At 49.2% G+C, this 19,269-nt stretch overlaps 1 protein-coding gene across 1 annotated transcript; it reads left to right on the top strand.

The window, feature by feature from the left end:
• The first annotated feature begins 1,567 nt into the window (after positions 1 to 1,567).
• On the top strand, positions 1,568 to 10,698 carry LOC136019542 (uncharacterized). The gene is made up of 9 exons (XM_065689867.1): positions 1,568 to 1,682; positions 2,549 to 2,662; positions 3,309 to 4,994; positions 5,761 to 5,860; positions 6,504 to 6,652; positions 6,814 to 6,926; positions 7,683 to 7,772; positions 8,669 to 8,791; positions 9,173 to 10,698. Exons 1-9 carry the CDS (start codon positions 1,622 to 1,624, stop codon positions 9,365 to 9,367), a joined length of 2,631 nt encoding a protein of 876 aa, XP_065545939.1. The 5' UTR covers positions 1,568 to 1,621; the 3' UTR covers positions 9,368 to 10,698.
• The last annotated feature ends 8,571 nt before the right edge of the window (positions 10,699 to 19,269 follow it).

Below are 19,269 nucleotides of genomic sequence, written 5' to 3'. Positions count from 1 at the left end.
CCCCTTACCACGTTAGGTGTAACTGGACACCCTACGCTGGTTCCAGTGCCTGCTTCCTCATGTAATAAGATCTATCTCAATCAACATATTGAGCCTAAAAATCTATCTGCCATAAACATATTCTTTGTAACAGTTTTCAGCTGAGTTATTCCATTCTATGTAGGAATGTCAGAACAAATTTGTTGTGGCAAAGACACTGGGCTTTAATATTAACACCTTGCTTTCAACCTGCAATAATATTCTAGTGAAGGTGAGTGTGGAGCAACCCTGTTGCCTCAAAGCTCTCCTGGAAAGGTGAGCACGGTTAAAGATGACTGTCCTCCAAAGCACTGAAGAAATCAGCGGAGGCATTGTAGGGTTGATGCCGTGCAATGGGAATGTGCCATCATGCTCCAGCAGGCTGCCTAGAGGTACATCACAGCTTGCTACTGTAGGGCCTCTGCAGAGCCACCCTTGGCCGCCCAGTCTTAGTAGTGGGAAGCTCTTTATAATGCTCTACATCTGTCATCTTATCAAGAGGCTGAGAGCGGAATTTGCTGTAACTGGGGCTGATGGGGACAGGAGCTGGGTCCTGCATGGGAGCAGTCCCCACACTGGCCCATTGCTCACCAACAAAATGGTGGGGGAATGTACTCAAGTCCAGGCAGGTGTTGTCCTTCTTTTCCATCAGAGCCCTGTCAGCTCTCACAGAACAGTTCTCTTGCTAATTCCCACTGGATCCTGAGGCCAGTGTCCACTGCTTTCCGCAACCTCTCCTCCACTGGTAAACACCTCAATGCCCTGATCCCATATTCTCCATGGGAAGCAGTAGGAAGCTGTGAATAGGTACATCGTGTCTCCTTTGGGATACAGCAGTGACCATGGCAGTGCCTGGTACTCCCTTGTTGCCTGCATAGCTCTGGAAAGCCAGGAAAGCTCCTCTGGGTTCATCCTCACACCAGTGGACTCCAGACTGCACCTTTGCATGGGCACCTCAGTCATGAGAGCCACTTAGGGGGAGTTCTCCGTGAGGGTGTGCAGAGAGGCGGGATTAGATGGATGTGGAGTGACACAGGGACAGAAGTCACCTCTAAGGGAACAGCACTGCCTCTGCCTTGGGTTTGCCTAGCACAGGATGCTGCTGCCAGACATTCAGAGCTGTGACAGGGACAAACAGCAGGACCATGGCCAGTGTTAGGAGAAATAACTGGTCCCGAGGGAGCTCCTGGGCTTGCAAAGGGCTTGTTTGCTCCAGCAAGATGGATTTGTTACAAACCCCGCTTCATTTTAACCGCTGCAATTTCCTCACTGGCAGCAGCAAAAAGGCAGCGACAGGAACAAAGCCTTGGCCTTAGTTTTCAAGTGTCTTTTTTAACAAGGGCTAATCAACAGTAAAATTAAGAGGCCCCTGGAGGGAGCTACCAGCGGCCCCGGCTGACTCACAGAGGGAAATTTATTGCGGCACGGAACTCATCTGCATTTCCTCCCGCAGGCGGAAAGGGAGCGAACAGGAGATGTTTGTAGGGAAAAGGGGTGGAGAGCAGGGAGGAACGCGGGCCAGAGGAGTTGCTTTGGTTATAAAGAGCTAGGGAGGCAGGAGAGCAGCACTTCAGCCGCTGCTGGGGCCGCAGCGGGCTCTGCGATGGCAGACAGGAAACCTGAGTCACTGCATTCCTCCATAGGGCTCTTGGGCATTTCCGCAGGTAGGGATTGAGTCTTCTTGGCATGGGAGGATGAGGTTGGGATTAGCTTGCCTGGACAACTGCCTTTCCAAAGGGGGCTAAAGAGCCTGTTTAGTCGGAATCTTCTCTGTCTGGGTAATACTTTTAGATCCGGAGATCCCGGTGCCTGTTCCAGCAGCCAACAAAATGTTTGTCTTGGCTTTCAAGTGCTGGCCTGAACCTTTGGACTCGATCCATCCTGGGTGGGAAGCAAACCAAAACTTTTTGGTAGTCATTTTCATAAATGCTCTTGATTTGTATGCACTTTCCTTCCCTTTCCTAGCTGTTTTCTCTGCAGCCGTTTTCATAGAGTCAGAGAATCCCAGCCTGGTTTGGGTTGAAGGAACCTTAAAGCTCATCCAGTTCCAACCCCTGCCATGGGCAGGGACACCTTCCACTAGAGCAGCTTGCTCCAAGCCCCGTCTGACCTATTCTGCGTTCACTGCCTTTCATTGGCTCCTTCTCTGTGTTTCGTCTGAGTGCTGCCCCTTCTCATTTTGGGCTGGTTTTCTGTCAGCACCACGTTTATGTGACCATCTGCAGTGTGTCTGTGTCCCTCCCTGCCTGCCTGTGACTGTGAGCTGAGTTTTACCTCTTCCTGACAACGGGGGAGCACTTTCAAACATGATTAAGTTCAAGTTTCTTAAAGCTGAGCACCCAGAAAGAGGTGAGACCTTGGACACAAACCGAGTTACAAGACACCCTTCCTGCTCCCCTGAGGTTTCACTGTGTGCAGGTCTTGTACTGTTCTTTGTTCCTGTTCCCCGCTCTTGCCACTCTGGTTCTCTCCTGGTTTTGGGGCCAGATTTACAAGCTCTTTCTCTCTCCCCCTCCCTTGTCACTCACAGGAGCACTCTTACTGGCGGTGCATTTCTACAGCTTGCCCCGAGCAGCCCCTCTGATCCCCAGCACAGCTCTGGGCGTCCTTCTGTTGGTTTTGTCATCTCTTTTGGCATACGCAGGTAAGACTCAGGGGGTGGCCAGCTCCAAGGCCTCCCCCTGCTATAGCTTTGCATGTACTTGGTCTGCTTTCCAACAGGGTTGTGCATACCACAGCAGTCTTGTCACAACCCCCTTCATTCTGCTAGCAGGGTGTGTCAGCACAGCAGATTTTTCTTCCATAGACAGCCAAAGAAATCCATGTTAGCTCTGACCAAGAGCTTTACCAGCATCTCCAAGGGTTTCAGCAGACTGAATACATGTTTTCTCTAAAAACAGTTCCCAGGATCCCAGGCTTCCATGGATTGAACTGGCAAATGTGCAAATGCCAAAAGAACTGCTTATGTGAGAGAAAAAATCACTGGCTATAACAAAGTCTGCACTTCGGAATGAATGCTGAGTTGTTTCTCCCTGTGAACTTGGAGTGATGAGCTCCCGTCAGGCATCCTCATGAACGCAAAGTGTTGTGCTGACGGAGTCTTTACAGTCATGTCTACACAGTGTAATGGTGCAGACCTACCCAGACTCATGATAGCTCTGTCTAGCATCATGCAGGACCTGTGCAGCTCCATGTTAGCATAGTGACGATGCTTCCAACACACCATGTTCCTATAGCGTAACCTACTGTCTCAAAATCACAGTCTGTCTCCATTATTGTTTGTTTCGCAGGAATTTGGAGAAGCCTAAGAAATGCCTCCCTGCTCCTGTCCCTCTGCCTGACCATCTCAGTGTTCTGGTGTGGCTATGGAGTGGTCTTCATCCTGGAAGGACAAGGAGTTTTGAAGGACGCTGGCAGTTTCCGCAATGCCGTGGTTCCAGGCCTGGTCACCTTTACTTTGGCACTCCTCATTATTGCAGCGGTGGGCTTCCTGTGCAGAGAGGTCATCCTAGCTATGATTGCTTCTGCTGTCTCACTTGCCGGTGCTCATGAAGTTGCCATGCATTACAGCCCAGCTTTCGGTTCCTCTGCTGTGGCTTGCAATTATATGGTTGTCTGCTTGGTTGGTGGCTACTTTGCTCTGGGCAGGATTCTCTATTTCCTAACCAAAGAGAAAGCTGCCCTCCCTGGCACAGATCTGGCCAAGAAAAAGAGCCATGAACAGATCCAACCCTCCAGTGGTAGCGTGAATCCCTTTGCAGTCACGGGCCTCATCCTGAACATGCTGCCTGCCAGTGTCTTTGGCTGCAGGCTCCTGGGCGTCACTGGCAAACTCTTTATTGGTCAGGTGCCCTGGCTGTGGGCAGCTGGGATCTACCAGATCGGCATCTGCATCTTATCATACCGTGCCAGGGATGTGCTTATGGCTACATTCTTTGGTTTCACTTCCATCCTGAAAGTGGCTGGGGGCTATTCCCTTCTGTACCCAGCCTGGCAGCCGGAGGAGCCATCTTTCCCTACACCATTCCTGGTGGTTTTTGCAATTCTTTTTGCTGTCCTGGCTCTTTTCCTTACTCTGAAGAGCCCAGTGGATGGCCTCTATTTGCAGGTTTATGTGGCCTACTGCATTGCATTAGCTTGCTGCCCCAAGGGGTTCTTTGAAGGTGGACCCCAAGGCGTGGATGTGGCCATCTTTGTGGCCTCAGCCTTGATGACTCTCATTCATCTGTACAATGCAAAAGCAAGCGCCAAGATCCCAACAGGGAAGGGGGCTATGAAGGCCCTGCTTGCTCGCAGCTCTTTCCTGAAGCTTTGTGAAGGGCCAGACCTTCATGCTCCCTACCTAGGGTATTCCAAGTATGCGGATGCAGAAGTACTTGGCTATGCATGCAGTGTCCTCGCTTCTTTTGCTATCACAATGACAGGGGACCCACAGGCTCCGCTTGCTACTGTTGTAATTCCATGGGTAGTGGTAGCTGGTGGGATCCTGAAGCTCCTAGGTGGCTCAGTGGCCTTTGCCCGGGGTAAAACCCTGGAGAGCAGTGCCTTCATTCTCTATGCTGTCATGTGGATCGTCTGGGGCTTGACAAGATATGCCGGCCTCTATGGCACTACCAGAAGCTTCCACACAGCAGTAGGCATCATTGCTTTCATGCTCTTCAATGGCTTCATTGTCTTCTGCACACTCTTCTTAAACATCGCCTGGTTCTTTTACTCCCTCACCTTCTTCCTCATCACCGTCAGCTTCTTGCTGGATGCCATCCATGCTCTTCCAGCTGGCTATGACATTGCTGCCACTCTCATCTTTGGTCTGGTCAGCTTTTACTGCTTCCTGTCTGCCCTTTGCAACAGCATCTTTGAGGGTTCCTGCTTACCAATGGGTAGACCCATTGTGAAGCTTAGTAGTGTAGGGGGAGGAATGACCAAGTGCCTTCACCTGCCTGCCAGGAAAGCTTCCTCAGTCAAGAGAATTGCAGGTAAGAGAAATACATAGGGTGTAATGTGGGGTAGGGGGGTAAATTCTGGGAGGTTCTGTAGCAGAACACTATTAAAAGGACATTGCTCAGTCCAGATGTGGAAACCAGGATAATCTGATGACATTTTGATGAAGTGGGCCAAGTTACCAGATTCATTAGAAGCTAAAGACACCAGGGGAGAAATAGGATCAATTCCTTTGTAGGAGCTGGGTTTAGCAGTGGATTTGCTGCTGTCTGTCCTGCATCATGAAGGTGCTGCGGCAGTGGTACAGGATGCCCAGAGAAGCTGTGGCTGCCCCATCCCTGGCAGTGTTCAAGGCCAGGTTGGACACCAGGGCTTGGAGCAAGCTGCTTCAGTGGAAGGAGGTTGGAATGGGAAGAGCTTTAAGGTCCCTTCAACCCAAACCAGTCTGGGACTTCATGATTCTACGATCTGCTCATCCAACCTGAGATACATGAATCCTCCAGGCTGGGGCTGCCACTGGAAGCTTTGTACAGAGAAAGCAGGGCAAACGCATGGTGCTTGCTCTCTCCACAGGGCTGAATTTCTTCTGGCCCTGATGAACGTGGCCCAGAACTCCCCTAAATGCCAGCTCTCCTCTTGGATGAATGCTAGAAAATGCACTGTCAGAGGAAAAGCTTTGTTAGTTGGGAGCAGGAGATGAGAGCACCGAATTGGCTGTATTGTCTGTGACAGCTCTTCCGTGAATTACAGCCCTTCACTTCTAGTCACTCAAGGGGTTCTGCCCTGTTCACATGCCAACAGATATCCTGAAGAACGGAGGGACTTGCGGCATCCCCACAGATACTGTCTATGTGCTTGTGGCTGCCTGTAACCGCCCTGATGCCGTGGAGAAAGCTCACCAGTAAGTACTTGTCTTGCTGCCCCAGTGAGGGCTTCCTTGGCTTGTCGGAAGAAACCTCTAAGGCTTAGAGCTGCTGCTGAGTAGTGGCTACAGCAGCCGCCGAGATATGAGATGCATAGCTTACCCTTCATGGGAACAACGAGGTGAGGAGCCTGAGGGAGAAGATGTGAATGAGGAAAGGAGACAATTGAGCTGCAGTTGTCTTCTAGGAGACTGAGGCAGGTGATGGACCCTGGTAGCTTGGATATCACAAGGAAACCCAAAAAAGTGGCGGGTATGCCTATTCGTAGGTATAAACTGTCACAAGCAAAATGCCTCTCATGTTAAACAAATGCCTCTAGCTGTGCTTCTGTAAGCAGACAGGACCCCTTGTGTTGGTGCACTTTACTTACAACTTGGACAGCTGGAACTTCTATCCATCACTGTGTAAGAAGCTTAAACCTTGAACTGGAGCAGGCATCCCAGGTTGGCAATAGTCACTAATGTCCTTTCCTGTCAGGTTGTCTATTGAACAGTCCTACTTTTACTACAGACCGGTGACGTGGGGCAGAGCCTACACACTTGTCTTTACACAGTTTCCTTTCCAGCTTGAAAATCAATCCCCATCTTACTTCCAGGCTCATTTCTCTCATGTCCTTTCCAGGTCCAAGCGCCAGGCTCAGGATCGCCCCATGTCACTCTGGATTTCTAGCCTAAAGCAACTGGAACCTGCAAAGCATTTGTTCAGTCCCCTCCTCTGGGACTTCATGGAGGCTGCCTGGCCATCTCCTATTAGCTTGGTGGTTCCCAGAGGTGAGGAAATGCTGTTACTTCCAGGCTGTCCTGGAGAGCTTTGAAACTCCAACTGGAGTCGCATCCCTGCAATGCCACATGCTCCATGGTGGTATTTCTGGCACGATCTTTGTGATCGCAGTGATGTACATCCGTAAGTGTGGTGGCTCTTCCTCATGCAGGTGAATGGGTGGACTTCCTGGGGATGAAGGACTCTGCTAAATACGTGGGTACCCCTCAGAGTGTCGCCATCCGCATCCCCGACTGCTCTGTCACCACACACCTCATCGACCTGGTGAGTGTCCAGAGCATGCTCGTCCAGCAGCACCGGACCAGACCTTGCCCTTCCACTGCCCAGGGAGCAGGCTTGGTGTCAGTCACCAGCACCCAGGTCCTCTGGCCTGCTGGAGGGGAGGATAGTGAGAGACTGGAGCACCCTGACAGCCCTAATGGCATGTCCCACTCCTCTCTTGCTGCTTTTCTCAATGAAGAGAGATTCCTAGCATGTCCAGACATGTTTTTGGAGTGAAAAGTGCTAGAATGAGTAAACCCCACAGGAAAAATATCACTAAGAAGGGGTGGGGAATGCAGGCAGCTGGTAGCTGACTTTATTGCAGAAAAGTGGTTAAAAGGCGTAACCACCAGGTCAGAAAGCCAGGAAAGATGCAGGTAACAGAACCCTTCGAGTTCCTACATAGAACATTTGTGTTGCAAGCATGGGCCAGAATAGCTGATCTAGAACACAGCCAGAGGAACTGTGATCCTCTGAATGTTCTGATCATCTCTAGGAGAGACACTGTAGGTCTTTGGCAGTTGCTGTTGCTGCAAAACAGAATGTTCTTTCCTGACCAGCACCAGTAAACCCCAATTCAGCAGGGTGTTAGTCACCCATACACAGATTTGGTGGGACCTATGGAGAAGATGTCTCTACCTGTGAGTCACAGAGCTCTCTTTAGTCACAGGGACTCATGAGTGAACTTCAGAGCTCAAGTCATCTGTTTTAAACAGCAGAACCTGTTCAGAGCTTTTATTCCCATGTTTCTGTCACCAGGTTGGTCCCATCGTGGTCACATCAGCTAACCCGACAGGAGAGGCAGACACAACGCACCACAACCAAGTGTATGCCAAGCTGGGAGATAAGGTAACTGGGAATCTGTGTCTCTTTATTCCAGCTGGTCCCAGAAGATGTGGGATGGAACAATACAACCACTTTGTTTCCAGCAGACAAATCAATAGGGGATACAAAGCATCTGTAAAAGCATCTCATTAAAAACTTCTTAAGGACACTCCTCATATTGGGGTCAGTGGAAAAGAGTGTCAAAGACAGAACTTGGTTCTTGGTTTGGGAGACCACGCCAAAATTCTTCTGATTGATACAGTCTGCTTATGGCTTGGCAAAGGGAGTTCGTTCATCTTCCAGCTCAGAATGATATAAGCAACAAAAAAAGGCTACTTTGCTTACAAGCGATAAAACCACTGATGCCTGAGTGTGCCCGGGCTCCAATTGGGTTTGAGATGTCAGAACACAGCAGATTCCCATCTAAAGGTGAACCTGGTCTAAAACTGGTGCCAAAACTCCAGAATATTACTGGCTTTTAGAACTTTCTTAAGTTCTGGAAGTACAACGGGCAGGCCATTGAAATGGCTCCTTCACATCACTGCTAAGCCCTGAGCACACCACATTTCCTGTGTTCATGGCAGCTTGTGGGAGGGCAGTTTTAAACAAAAGACAGCACAAATCTTCCACCTCTAACTCCTTTAAAACCTGATTTTCTACACATTTCCTGTGTGGATGGGACTTCTTCAGAGCCCCTCAGCTGATGTAAACCTGTCTTTACTGTCCTGCTGACCCTGCAGGGAGCTTTCTCTCTCTCTGCTTTTGCTGAGTTCATTCATACCAAATTCAGCCCTCAATACCGATACAGTGGGGCAGGAAAGAGCAGATTTGGCTTTGATAATAATTACCTGCTGCTGAGAGGGGGAAACTGACCTCTGTTTTCCAAGGGGAACTTGGTGTGTACATCTGCTGCTCTTTAGGTGGATGCAGTTCTTTGTGATGGGCCTTCTCCAGAGAACATTGCCTCTACAGTCGTGGACTGCACCAAAATCGACAATGGAAACATAGGGTTCTTCAGAGTCGGCATCATCCCCAAGTCTCAGGTAAAATTAATCTTGACTCTATTTCTGCTCCCTTTCTCCATCTCTGTTAAGTGGGTTTCAGACTGGGGGGTTCTTGGTTCCATAAGGAGGTGAAGAAATCTGTGACAGCATGAGGAGTTATCATAGGGTGGTGTGAAAGAGCAGAAAAACAGAGCTCCATGTTGCCTGTGTCCTGTTCCTGCCCCTGGGCCACCATTATACCTCTCTGTGTGAGGTGAGACTGATTCATTTGTGTAATGAGCTCTGAGATCCAAGGTCGTGGACATCCATGAGGCAGGCTATCCACTGGAAGAGAATAGGGCATTATCTCAATAGCTGGAGAAGAAATCACTGCTTTCCCCTAGTTACTGACCCACTCACAGCAGAGTTTATTACTTCCAGGTACTGCAGATACTGGAGCAGGTGCAGAAGAAGCACGCTTTGGTTCCTAACAGTGGCCCTTGCACCACAAAAGGCCATGCAGAGCATGGGAATCGTGGCCATGCTGTGCACAACGGGGTGGGCTCGGCCGCCTTGGAAGAAGCAGCGCCGGTACAGCCCCGCGACGATGGCTGGGAGAACCACACTCGCCTCTGACTCTGTGCAGGTCAAGCAGTTACGTGCTCAGGAGGGAATTGTGTGCTGGAAAATGGCATATAGGTCACATGTGGGGAATGGGAGAGGTTTCCCAGCTGTCGGTGACTTACTCGTCTTCCTATACTGCTACAATATCCCAGTGCAGCGCTGACTGACACACCACAGTCCCCCAGACGTACAATTCACTTACAGAGACTTTCACTGAAGATCAGACACAACCAAAGGAAGTGTTATACCGGTGACAGACTGGCCTTAGAGTATCAGAGCTTTATTCCTTCCAGGATGACTTAATACCTTCAGTTTGGGGCACAGAGTAACGTGAAGTGTTTCATGATTATGTGTTGGTGGAAAAACACTGCATGAAACTTGATGTGGGAGACGGGAAGATGTATTCAGGTGCTATGCTGTGAGTACAGTAGATGTTCTGAAATAGATGAGGCAAAGCATCGCCTCAGGAGATGTGCTATGTTCTGATACGTCTTCTCAAATGGAGCTCACAGAACCCAATACTAATAAGAAATGTCATTAGCTGAGGTGCCTTTTTCTGTATTTCAAACAGTGTGAGGGTGGAATGAGTCCAATAATATCTCCTTAGAAGTGCTAGAGCATTGTGGAAGACCCTTCCTTCCCACATTATCTTAGAGTATGAATTTCAGGAGACTCATCTGCACTGCATTTGAGGATGCTAGAAGCTGGTCTCTTGCCCTACAGCATAACTGTACACATTTCATAGTACGTTTCCTCCAGAGTGCAGATTTAGTGCAGAGTGGTAGCTGCTGACCAGGAGGAGGCGAAAAGAGGTTTCAAGCTAACGGGAAGAGTTTTCCTTGGCAAACACTGCGTGGCTGCGCAGGTAATGGTGCATTTAGCCTCTGAGAACTGTTGATCTTATTCTTACCTGACTCAGGTGCAAGGTGCTGATCAAACTCCAGTTGAAACCAATGAAACCAGCACCCCATCCCTGGCAGTGCTCAAGGCCAGGTTGGATGGGGCTTAGAGCAACCTGGTTTAGGGGAAGGTGTCCCTGCCCGTGGCAGGGGGTAGAAGTGGGTGAGCTTTAAGTTCCCTTCCAACCCAAACCAGGCTGTGGTTCTATGAATTGATTCATTGATTTCACCTGAAATTCTGCTGGAACTTAACCATAAATGCTGTGCGGTCAGAGGAGCTCAACCTCTACGGGCTACAGCAACACCAGGTCTTCCCAGCTTGTTCTTACAGAACTGGCTCTCTTCCTGCAGAGAAAGAAAATGCCAGATAATCGAGTTTCTTGAAGAATTTTGCTGGTCTGTTTACTGTATCTCTTTGGAATTTATTAAAACTGATTTTTAGAAACCAATAAAATATTTTCAATGCACAGTTGTGCATTGCACAGGGCTGTGCTCTCGTCCATGGCATGAACCTGGAAAAAACCCTGGGGGTCAGAGGGTTTGGGATGTCAGGATGTTCGGGATCCTGGCCAGGCACGAAGGATCTTGCAAGGGAATCAAGCTGCATCGCTTTCCATGGTGGGGAAGAGGGCAAGAGAAGATAACTCTTAGCGTCACCACCCTGGTGCCAGCTCCCGTGCTGAGGAGTGCTCATGAGCTCATTTCACCTCCAGTATGAGCTGAATTCATGAGCTGAATTTCAGCCCTTTCCTTTACTCAGTTATGAACCCCAACCATAAACAGCGAAATCTGAGGGAGGGGGATAAAGAGAACTAATCTGGAGAGATGCTGAAGCATCACAAAGCCTTTTGCTGCAGGAAAACAGCCCTGGCTTAAATACATCAGGGATGCTGCTGCCCTGTGCTGCAAATAATGACACATTTCAGTGTGCTACAAGTCCAAAGTGGTTTAAAAGGTGGATTCCTCACCAGGTGCCTTGCCTGGCTCCATCCTTCCTCTTTCACTGTCTCCATGGTGCTTGTTTCTCACCTACAGAAGGTTTCGGTCGCGGTATCAGGACACTGGGAGAACGTGGGGGGGAACCAGTTCTCACTTTGCTGAGTGAGGTGCAAGACAGGGAGATATTTCAGTTCAGTTCAGTCCTTATTTCACCCCACCCACATCTCTCCTGTGCATGAACAAACTGGAAAGAAATAGTGGAGGGGGGAGATACAAAAGAGATATTTCAGTTAAACCAAGGCAAAAAGAATTCCTAATATTTCCAGAGTTTTCCCAGCATTCAACATGAAGCCAAACACTTTTAAAGGGGAGTGGGAGAGAGAAACAAGAGCTTCTGTTTCACGTGGCAAATCCAAAACACTTCAGCCAGACAACGTTGAGATAAACATTTAGACATTGCAATAGATCTGCTGAAAAGTCACAGATCAAATCCATGTTGAGCTATTGACAATACATACCAAATGTTTTCATCACTGAAAATGGAGGGTTTGGTCAAACAAGTTACCCAGGCTTCCTCAGTGGAGACTTAGTGGGTCCTCCCGGTGATGTTCCTCGCCTGTCCTGCTTAACAGGAAGGAATTGCTCCATTGCGGTGTACCAGAGGAGAGGGACAGAAGAGGACTTGCGGTCCTCAGACCTCCATCCCAGGAAGTCTGAAGTGACTGAGGAAAACCAGGCTTCTGCGAAAGGCCAATTCTGGTTGCATTGTCAATGACTCGGAGGCCTTTAGGCCTCAAAGGTTGCCCTCGGAAACAAAATAATGTCATGAATGGGCTTCTTTGTGAAAACCCCAACATTTCAATCCCACTGGGATTGGAAACAACCCAGGAAGAAGGGCTGTCCCACGCTGATTTTGCCCTTTGTGGAGTCTAGACATGCATTTCAATGGAAAGAAAAAAAGTGGAAAATAAGGTAGTGTATTTTCCAGTGGCAGGAAAAAGCCAGCTCACCCTCCTGAGAATAGAGCTGTGCCATAGGAACAGGATCTGACTCAGCGACATCTTCAAGGATGCATGTTGGTATAGAGGGTGGACCTGATACTAGAGTGGGCAGAGTGGTTCAGAGAGGAAGGGTGTCATCACCACCACCTCTTGAGTGAAACCAGCTGAACAGAAGCCTTGAGACATGGACAAAGTTGGGAATGTCCTTTGACCAACTCCAGCTTGGAGAAACACCAGGATGTGGGAGCTCAGCAGGGACAGGGTCCTCCCCTCTTTGGCCTCTGCTCCTGAGACAGTCAAAGCCTACCTATAGCTTGGGATGGGACACGGGTTGGTGGAAAAGGCAGAAGCAAAGGCCTGGTTAATGGGGTGCCAATCAGCCAAAGCAAAACCCTTTCATCTTGGTGCTTTTGAGAGCACAGCATCTGAAAACACAACCTGCAGTTACTGTCACACTCACCTTGCTACATTCTTCCTGGTACTCCTCCCAGGTACACCAAGGGCCTGGGGTTATTAGAACACAGCCACCAGATAATCTGGTTTATTGCTTTTGGGGGAAATACCAAGAGCAACAAAGAAACAGCATATTTTGAAATCCTGGGCTGGATCCTCAGCTGCTCCACCAAGCACAGCTTGGGCCTAATGGCCAAGCTGTGGTACCCAGACAACAGCGGGACAGCAGGTTGCCCGGAGAGGTGATGGATGCAGCATCCCTGGAGACGTTTAAGGCCAGGCTGGATGTGATTCCGGGCGCCCTGATCTAGTCGAAGGTGACCCTGCTCATTGCAGGGGGGTTGGACTGGATGAGCTTTGAAGGTTCCTTCCAGCCCAAGCTGTTCCATGGCTCTATGAACCTCTCATGGTCAAGAGCCACTTGGGGCCCCTGGTGTCTGTGCCAGCTGAAATGCTGAATTTACAGAAGAGCTCTGAGCTGAGACTCAGAATAAGTCAGGACAGAGCGAGCTGGGTGACAGCAGCTGGGCACTTCACCAGAGCAGAAATTGACTGTTATCTTTTGCTGCGTGTCTCCCTTGTAATTCATGGTGCACCTGAAGTTGTTGGTTAGGAACAGCGGTAGGAATTTATCTACCTAGCAAATGAAATCAATTGTGGGAAAACTCATGGGGAAAAGCAGCCATGTGGAAATGGAGCTTCTTGAGTCATAACAAGAATTAACAGGATTAACTTGTGACTCCATCATATTCCTCCTTTTTTCCCCAACTAGAAAAGCGTCTGATGGCTTCAAGACTTTCACCTCCTCTTTATGGCACTGTCATAGCTGGGGCTGAGAGAGGAAAGGCTCTGTGATAGCTGCATCTTCAGGCAGGGGTGGTGGCTTTATGAAATCACTGTATCCCCCTGCTCCATTTCCATGGCGCTGGCATCTCACTGCCACTGGGGCTTGGTTTATAACTGACCATGTGTGTGAGGGCTCGTTTTCAGCTTGGTGACTCCACGGTGTGTGTGTGTGTGCGGTCTCTGATGGAGGTGATCATGTACCTCTGGCTCTGTCAGTGTAGATGCTGAACCCATCAGCTCTCTGTTCACACTCAGCACGCATTGGTGGGGTGTGAACATTCACAAAGACAGGATCCAGCCCCCCACATTGGTCCTCTCTCTACTCAAAGGATCCCACAGCAGCACAGCCTTGGGTCCCCCCAACTTCTTGCCCTACATACTGGATGGAGGGCGATAAGCAGAAGGTGCTGCAGAGCAGCATGACCAAGGGGTCATGTTGGGGGCCGGATGGGGAGGTCAGTCCTGTACATCCAGTTCAGCGCTGCCTCCAGCCATGGTTCAGCAGCTCTAATAAATACCTCAGCTGAAAGCCCATGATGAAAGGTTCAGAAGTGTTAGTTTGTGTGAGAATCGTGTTTTCATTCCTTCCTGGAAAACACAAAGAGAAGATCTCACTCCTGTTATTATCTCTAGATACCAAGAAAACAGGATTTCAGCAAATTCTTCCGCTCTGGCCATGGGACAGATGCCAGGGGTTAGACAGTTATCCTGAGATAGATATGCCCATCTCTGGAGCTGTGGGACAGAGACACTGCAGTCCCTGCAGGGCCATGCCCAGGCGTCCTTGAGGAACCTCTGATTCTCCATGTTCTGCTGCAGAAGCAGGAAGCCTGTCTCACAAAGCAGCCTGTTTTGGCCCTGTGCAGCTCCCAGAGGAGCAGGACTTGTAGGAACACATCCCAAACACTCTCTACCTGAGCTCCTCCATTCTCAGACCCTGTTTTCATATTACCCACCCAGCAGGAAGTACCATGGGCCTTTCATGAGATGTTTATTGGTGAGTTCCAGTAAACAGCCAGCTCCGAATTCCTTCTCTGGAATCAATTACAGGAACAACCTTTCTCCTTCGGCCTGACTGCTAGTTCACACCGAACAATTGCTCTCTATTTGCTGATCCATGTAACCAGTTTCTCACTGTCACGGGTTTCACTGTGACCTTATGCAGTCAGAGACAACACCCTGCGTTAGGAGGATGTGCCCAGATTGCCTTTCAGTGCACCGTTCTTGGGAACCTGAAGAATGGGTAAATCCCAGTAGTGCTGACTCTGCCCCTGGCCAAGCTCACCGTATCTCCCCGATGTCCCTAACCACCTGCGGCACCCTTTCCCCTGCAGCCTTGCTCAGGCGCCTGTGCTCCCACACTAGGTTATCAGATCTTACATGACCCAAGGGGGACCACAGACCCTGTTCTCCTTCTTACCACCCCCTACACTTGCTCCAGGCCCTCATTGCCTGCAGCTGCAGCTTCACTCCCGTGCAAAACAAACCAAGTCCTAAATGGTAACACAGGAGTCTCCTGTGGCCATAGGGGTGGAGGAGGAATAAGGAGCAGACATAGCAGCTTGCTGTGGTGCTGGGTGTGAAGAAGAAACCAAATCCAGACGACAGCACTGACCATGATGGCTGGGACACAGGATACAGGCTTGCTTCTCCTTGTGGTGGGGTTTCCAGAGACATAATTCATAGAATCATTGAGTCTCAGGTCAGAAGGGACCTTAAGGATCATCTGGTCCAACCTTTCTTGGCAAAGCATGACCTATATTAGATGTCACAGCATCCCAGCCAGACCTTAAAACTGTCCAGTGCTGGGGAGGCCACCACTTCCCTGAGGAGATGATTCCAGTGGTTGATTCATGGTCCAATTGATGTAGATAATGTTCTCCATCTTGCTTCCAAGCTCTAGCTCTCCAAAGGCACGACAAAGTGTGAGCCAAAGGAAGCTAAAGGCCTTGCCTGTATCTCTTCACAATTAAACTGGTATTAAACAGAGCCACTTTGGGGGTTCATAACTGAAGACCAGCTTTACACAGCAGCTGGTGGATCCATTGAGGTTGCCTTGGCTGTGATGCCACAGGTTTTGGTGACTTTTTTAACTTTCTGGGTGTGCTTTGCCCAGAACAGCACCATTCATTCCATCTCTTGAGGAAGCGAGTCCCAGCAGGTCTCTGGCAAAGGGTAAGAGCTGGGTACAGGGGGTGTAGCAAACATGGGAGACAGGTTCATTTTCTTGCTACTCTGCACAGAATTACATTTCAGCCATGCATTGATAAGATGCAATTGGATGGAGTCATGACCTCACCACCTGTTGGAGATGCCCTTTCCTCACTGATAAGATTATCAGAGAAATAAAATGAAATAATCAAGCAGTGAGAAAAACAAGGAGGCAGGAGCTCAACTGACTTCTGAGCAAGTGCCAGGAAGGGAAGTGGGGGCAAAATGAGGAAACTCACCCACAGGAGAGATAGAAGGACAAAGATGATGTGGTTCACCTCATTCACCCCTAGCTCAGTTAGAAACTAAAGGTGTGGTTGCTCATTGCTGATTCCAAGTTGGAAATGAGCCTTGAGCAGTATATAGCATCTTGTAACAGGAAACGCAGCAAGAGGTGTTAAATATTAGCAATAGCCCCAATGAAAGGACCTTGTGTTTCAAGAGCTTGAATAAAGGAATTGAAGGCTTTCGCTGCTGATCTAAGGGACATGTGTTTCTTTCCCTCTAACCTTGCCCAAATGCTGGCAGGAGCAGTGCGGACCCAGGGAGTTGGGGAATTCCCTGGGAAGAGCCGTGGATACAAGATAAGGCAGATATTGCTGCAGGTCCCCACCTTCTTGTGCTGGGTTTAAGGGAAACAAAGCCCTGTTATGGAGCCTCAACACGGTGCTGCTTGTTCACATGGGGTTGGTGACTGAACAGTTTTCCTTGTCGTTATAACTATTCAACACCCAGTGAAAAATCCTGTCTTGTATTTGGCTAAACGTGGTGTACAGACCAAAATCCCAAAGGATCCCTGGAAATCTGACAGACAACGCTAACGCATTGGGCAGGATCTCGTCACACGCGCTTGGGATTTAGAGTTGTTGCTATTGGGAATACAATGAAATTATATCGTCGTATCACAGAATGGTTTGGGTTGGAAGGGACCTTAAGGATCAACAAATTAAACCCTCTTGGAGGCAGCTATGGGTGGCTGCCTTGGGAAATCTGGACTTTCCTTTGGCATTTGTTGAGTCTATCGGCTGGGCATCAGCTCCCAAGGCAAACACGTTGCCTTCAATTGGTTTAAGTTTTACAGTTCCTCCATTCCCATGGTCTTGCGCACGCAATTGGGTATTTCTGACCAACATGACTGGAGGTTATGGAACAACAGGCTTGCTTGTCAAGAGGAGAATCATGATAAATTCCAGCCAAGCCACCAAAAACCTAATGTTATGGTACACAGCATTTGAACAAAAAGGCTTTGTCATGATGGGGATTCACCCCAATACGTTCGGTAAAGCAGCACTAAGACAACACAAAGCTAATTTATTTCCTTGTTTGTGGCAGAGAGACATGTGCTTGTTCCCAGCACAAACTGGGGGAAGAGGAAGAAGATCGTGTGGTTTATTGTGTTAAATAAAAACGTCTACGTTCTTTTCATCATGCCACACCTGATGCTAGAAAACAGGTACAGTGCAACCACCTCTCTCTAATCGCTTCTCGTAAGTCATCAGAGCACATGAGATGATGAGTATCAAGGTACGAAGCCCAAATATGGTGAATGGTTTCGTGTAACACCGTTTGTTTCCTTGGTTATTCAGCAAACCATACAAAAATCAATGCATGAGCCCACATCTTTACATCTCTGGCCTACACCTTGCCTATATGTGCAGATGGTTTATTGATTTAATTGTGCTCTGCCAGTAATCCTTTGCATGTTGTCAACAGAAACCACTGTTCATGGTCCTCCGTCATCTGAAGCCAAGAGGCTCCTGTAATTTTCTCATCTTGTTCTATTTATAACGTAAATTATAGATTTGTCCATAGCTTTGAAGCTGCAAAATAGTTTCTATTTTAACCCCTGATTTCCCAATCACCACAATGCTCTCAAGTGCTTTCCTTAGGGGCTGAGACATCCTGGTCTTGATTTACCTGCCACATAGCAGCACTGCATGCTTAGCATGCAACGTCCCAGGAGCCCGCAGCCCTCGTTGGTGACTTTTCCAACTGGACAAAACCTGCCTTGATTTCCCCGTCCTGGTCTGTTTGGTGTGTGCATGGACCACAGCAGATGGGGAACTCCATGTCCTTCCCCTGAGCTGAAATGTCCTGTGTCACCTCCATGGGGAGGGTCTAATGCAGGCCTACGGTTGCAGAGGTGACAAGTCAAGAAGGAACTTTCTGGCTTTATTTGTACCAAGAGTTTATAGCCAATATTAAAAACCCAAACTCATTTGCTTGGAGAGGTCAAGTAGTTTTTCAAGTATTAAAGTATTAAGACATGAGAGAAGTCCCATGCTGTGGGACTTCACCACATCCTTAAAGTTAAGTCTCTGCTGGGTGGTGGTGGACCTCAGCAGGCACTTAAATGTGTTTATTGAATAAAGGCTTATCATAGAATCCTAAAATGGTTTGGGTTGGAAGGGACTTTAAAGCTCACCCAGTTCCAACCCCCTGCCATAGCAGGGACACCTTCCACTAGACCAGGCTGTTTGGCTGCCATAAGGTATGTGCAGGGAGGAGAGCGTGACTTCATTCTGCTTACAGATGCTGGCACAGGCTGGGAAACCGCAGGAGGTTGGGAATACCCGTCTGTGCCCGAGTGGAGTGAACAGGGGCTGTTCAGCCCAGGAGCGGAGGGTCCCGGCGGGTTTGCAGGGTCAGAGGGCTGGAGGGTGAAGGGGAGCCTGTGTTCAGACCCAAGGAACAGCCTCCAAGGAGTTTTAACCAGGAGTTTGGGGAGCTGCTTGAATGAAACAACATCCGTCACCTGGAGCCGGAGCAAAAGCTGCTATTTATGGTGACTCCTGAGTGCAAACTAAATAGCAGGCTGCACCTCGTGGAGGATCAGATGGACAACAACCCCGGTGCCAAAGCAAGCTGAGCACGGTTAAAACCGGAGTTACTGTTTACATGTTAGTAACGAAGCGTAGGAGGAATCTAGCCCCAAAAAGCTCCCAGGTTTGGCTGCTCAGGTCCCAGAGCCGTGTCTTGTGAGCAGGGAGGGAGTAAGCTCCTGCCCATGGGTGTAAAGGGGGATGTGGTTTGAGAGAGAAGCCCATGCGAAGACAGAATGATGCTCTAAAATGATGATAAGGAAGAGAAGGGAAGGAGCTCATCCCTTGGCTTGTGGGAGGTGGCACCATGGCTGTGCCAAGGGAACAATCTCCCTGCCCAAAGCAGGAGGGAGGAGAAGGAACAACTGTAGGGAACTGGCAGAGATCTGCCGCTTGGACACTGCCTCCAGTACAGGAAAAAACATTACAGAAACCCTCCAAATCTGTAATGCACATCCCAGTGCTTCGGGGCCAGCGTCCTGCCTTCAGGTCCTAACTCATTGTTTCCTTGGTTGGGGTTTGCCTTTATTAAGAGTGAATTTCCCTCATCCCTGGCTCCCCTGGGTCTTACTTGTTTTGGGGGAGAGGAAAGTTCTGTTCTCTGCTCTTGGCAGAAAGCCCCTTCCCCGCCATGCTGTGCTGCACAGGTCCATGTGCCTGGGGTTTGGCCACAGACCCACATCGGCCTCTGTACATTGTGAGGAGCTGAGTGCCCCAAGGCCGGCTGGGGACTCACCTGGGCC

This window comes from Lathamus discolor, chromosome 9 (genome assembly GCF_037157495.1).
Source record: "Lathamus discolor isolate bLatDis1 chromosome 9, bLatDis1.hap1, whole genome shotgun sequence".
Taxonomy (NCBI): domain Eukaryota; kingdom Metazoa; phylum Chordata; class Aves; order Psittaciformes; family Psittacidae; genus Lathamus; species Lathamus discolor.
This window is presented reverse-complemented; position numbering and strand designations above follow the sequence as displayed.

What these genes read in the sequence shown, in the direction of transcription:
- LOC136019542 (XM_065689867.1), top strand. Translation starts at nt 1,622, where the DNA reads ATGGCAGACAGGAAACCTGAGTCACTGCATTCCTCCATAGGGCTCTTG. An exon ending in GCTCTTGGGCATTTCCGCAG is followed by an intron (nt 1,683 to 2,548) that starts GTAGGGATTGAG and finishes TGTCACTCACAG; the next exon opens with GAGCACTCTTACTGGCGGTG. An exon ending in CCACACACCTCATCGACCTG is followed by an intron (nt 6,927 to 7,682) that starts GTGAGTGTCCAG and finishes TTCTGTCACCAG; the next exon opens with GTTGGTCCCATCGTGGTCAC.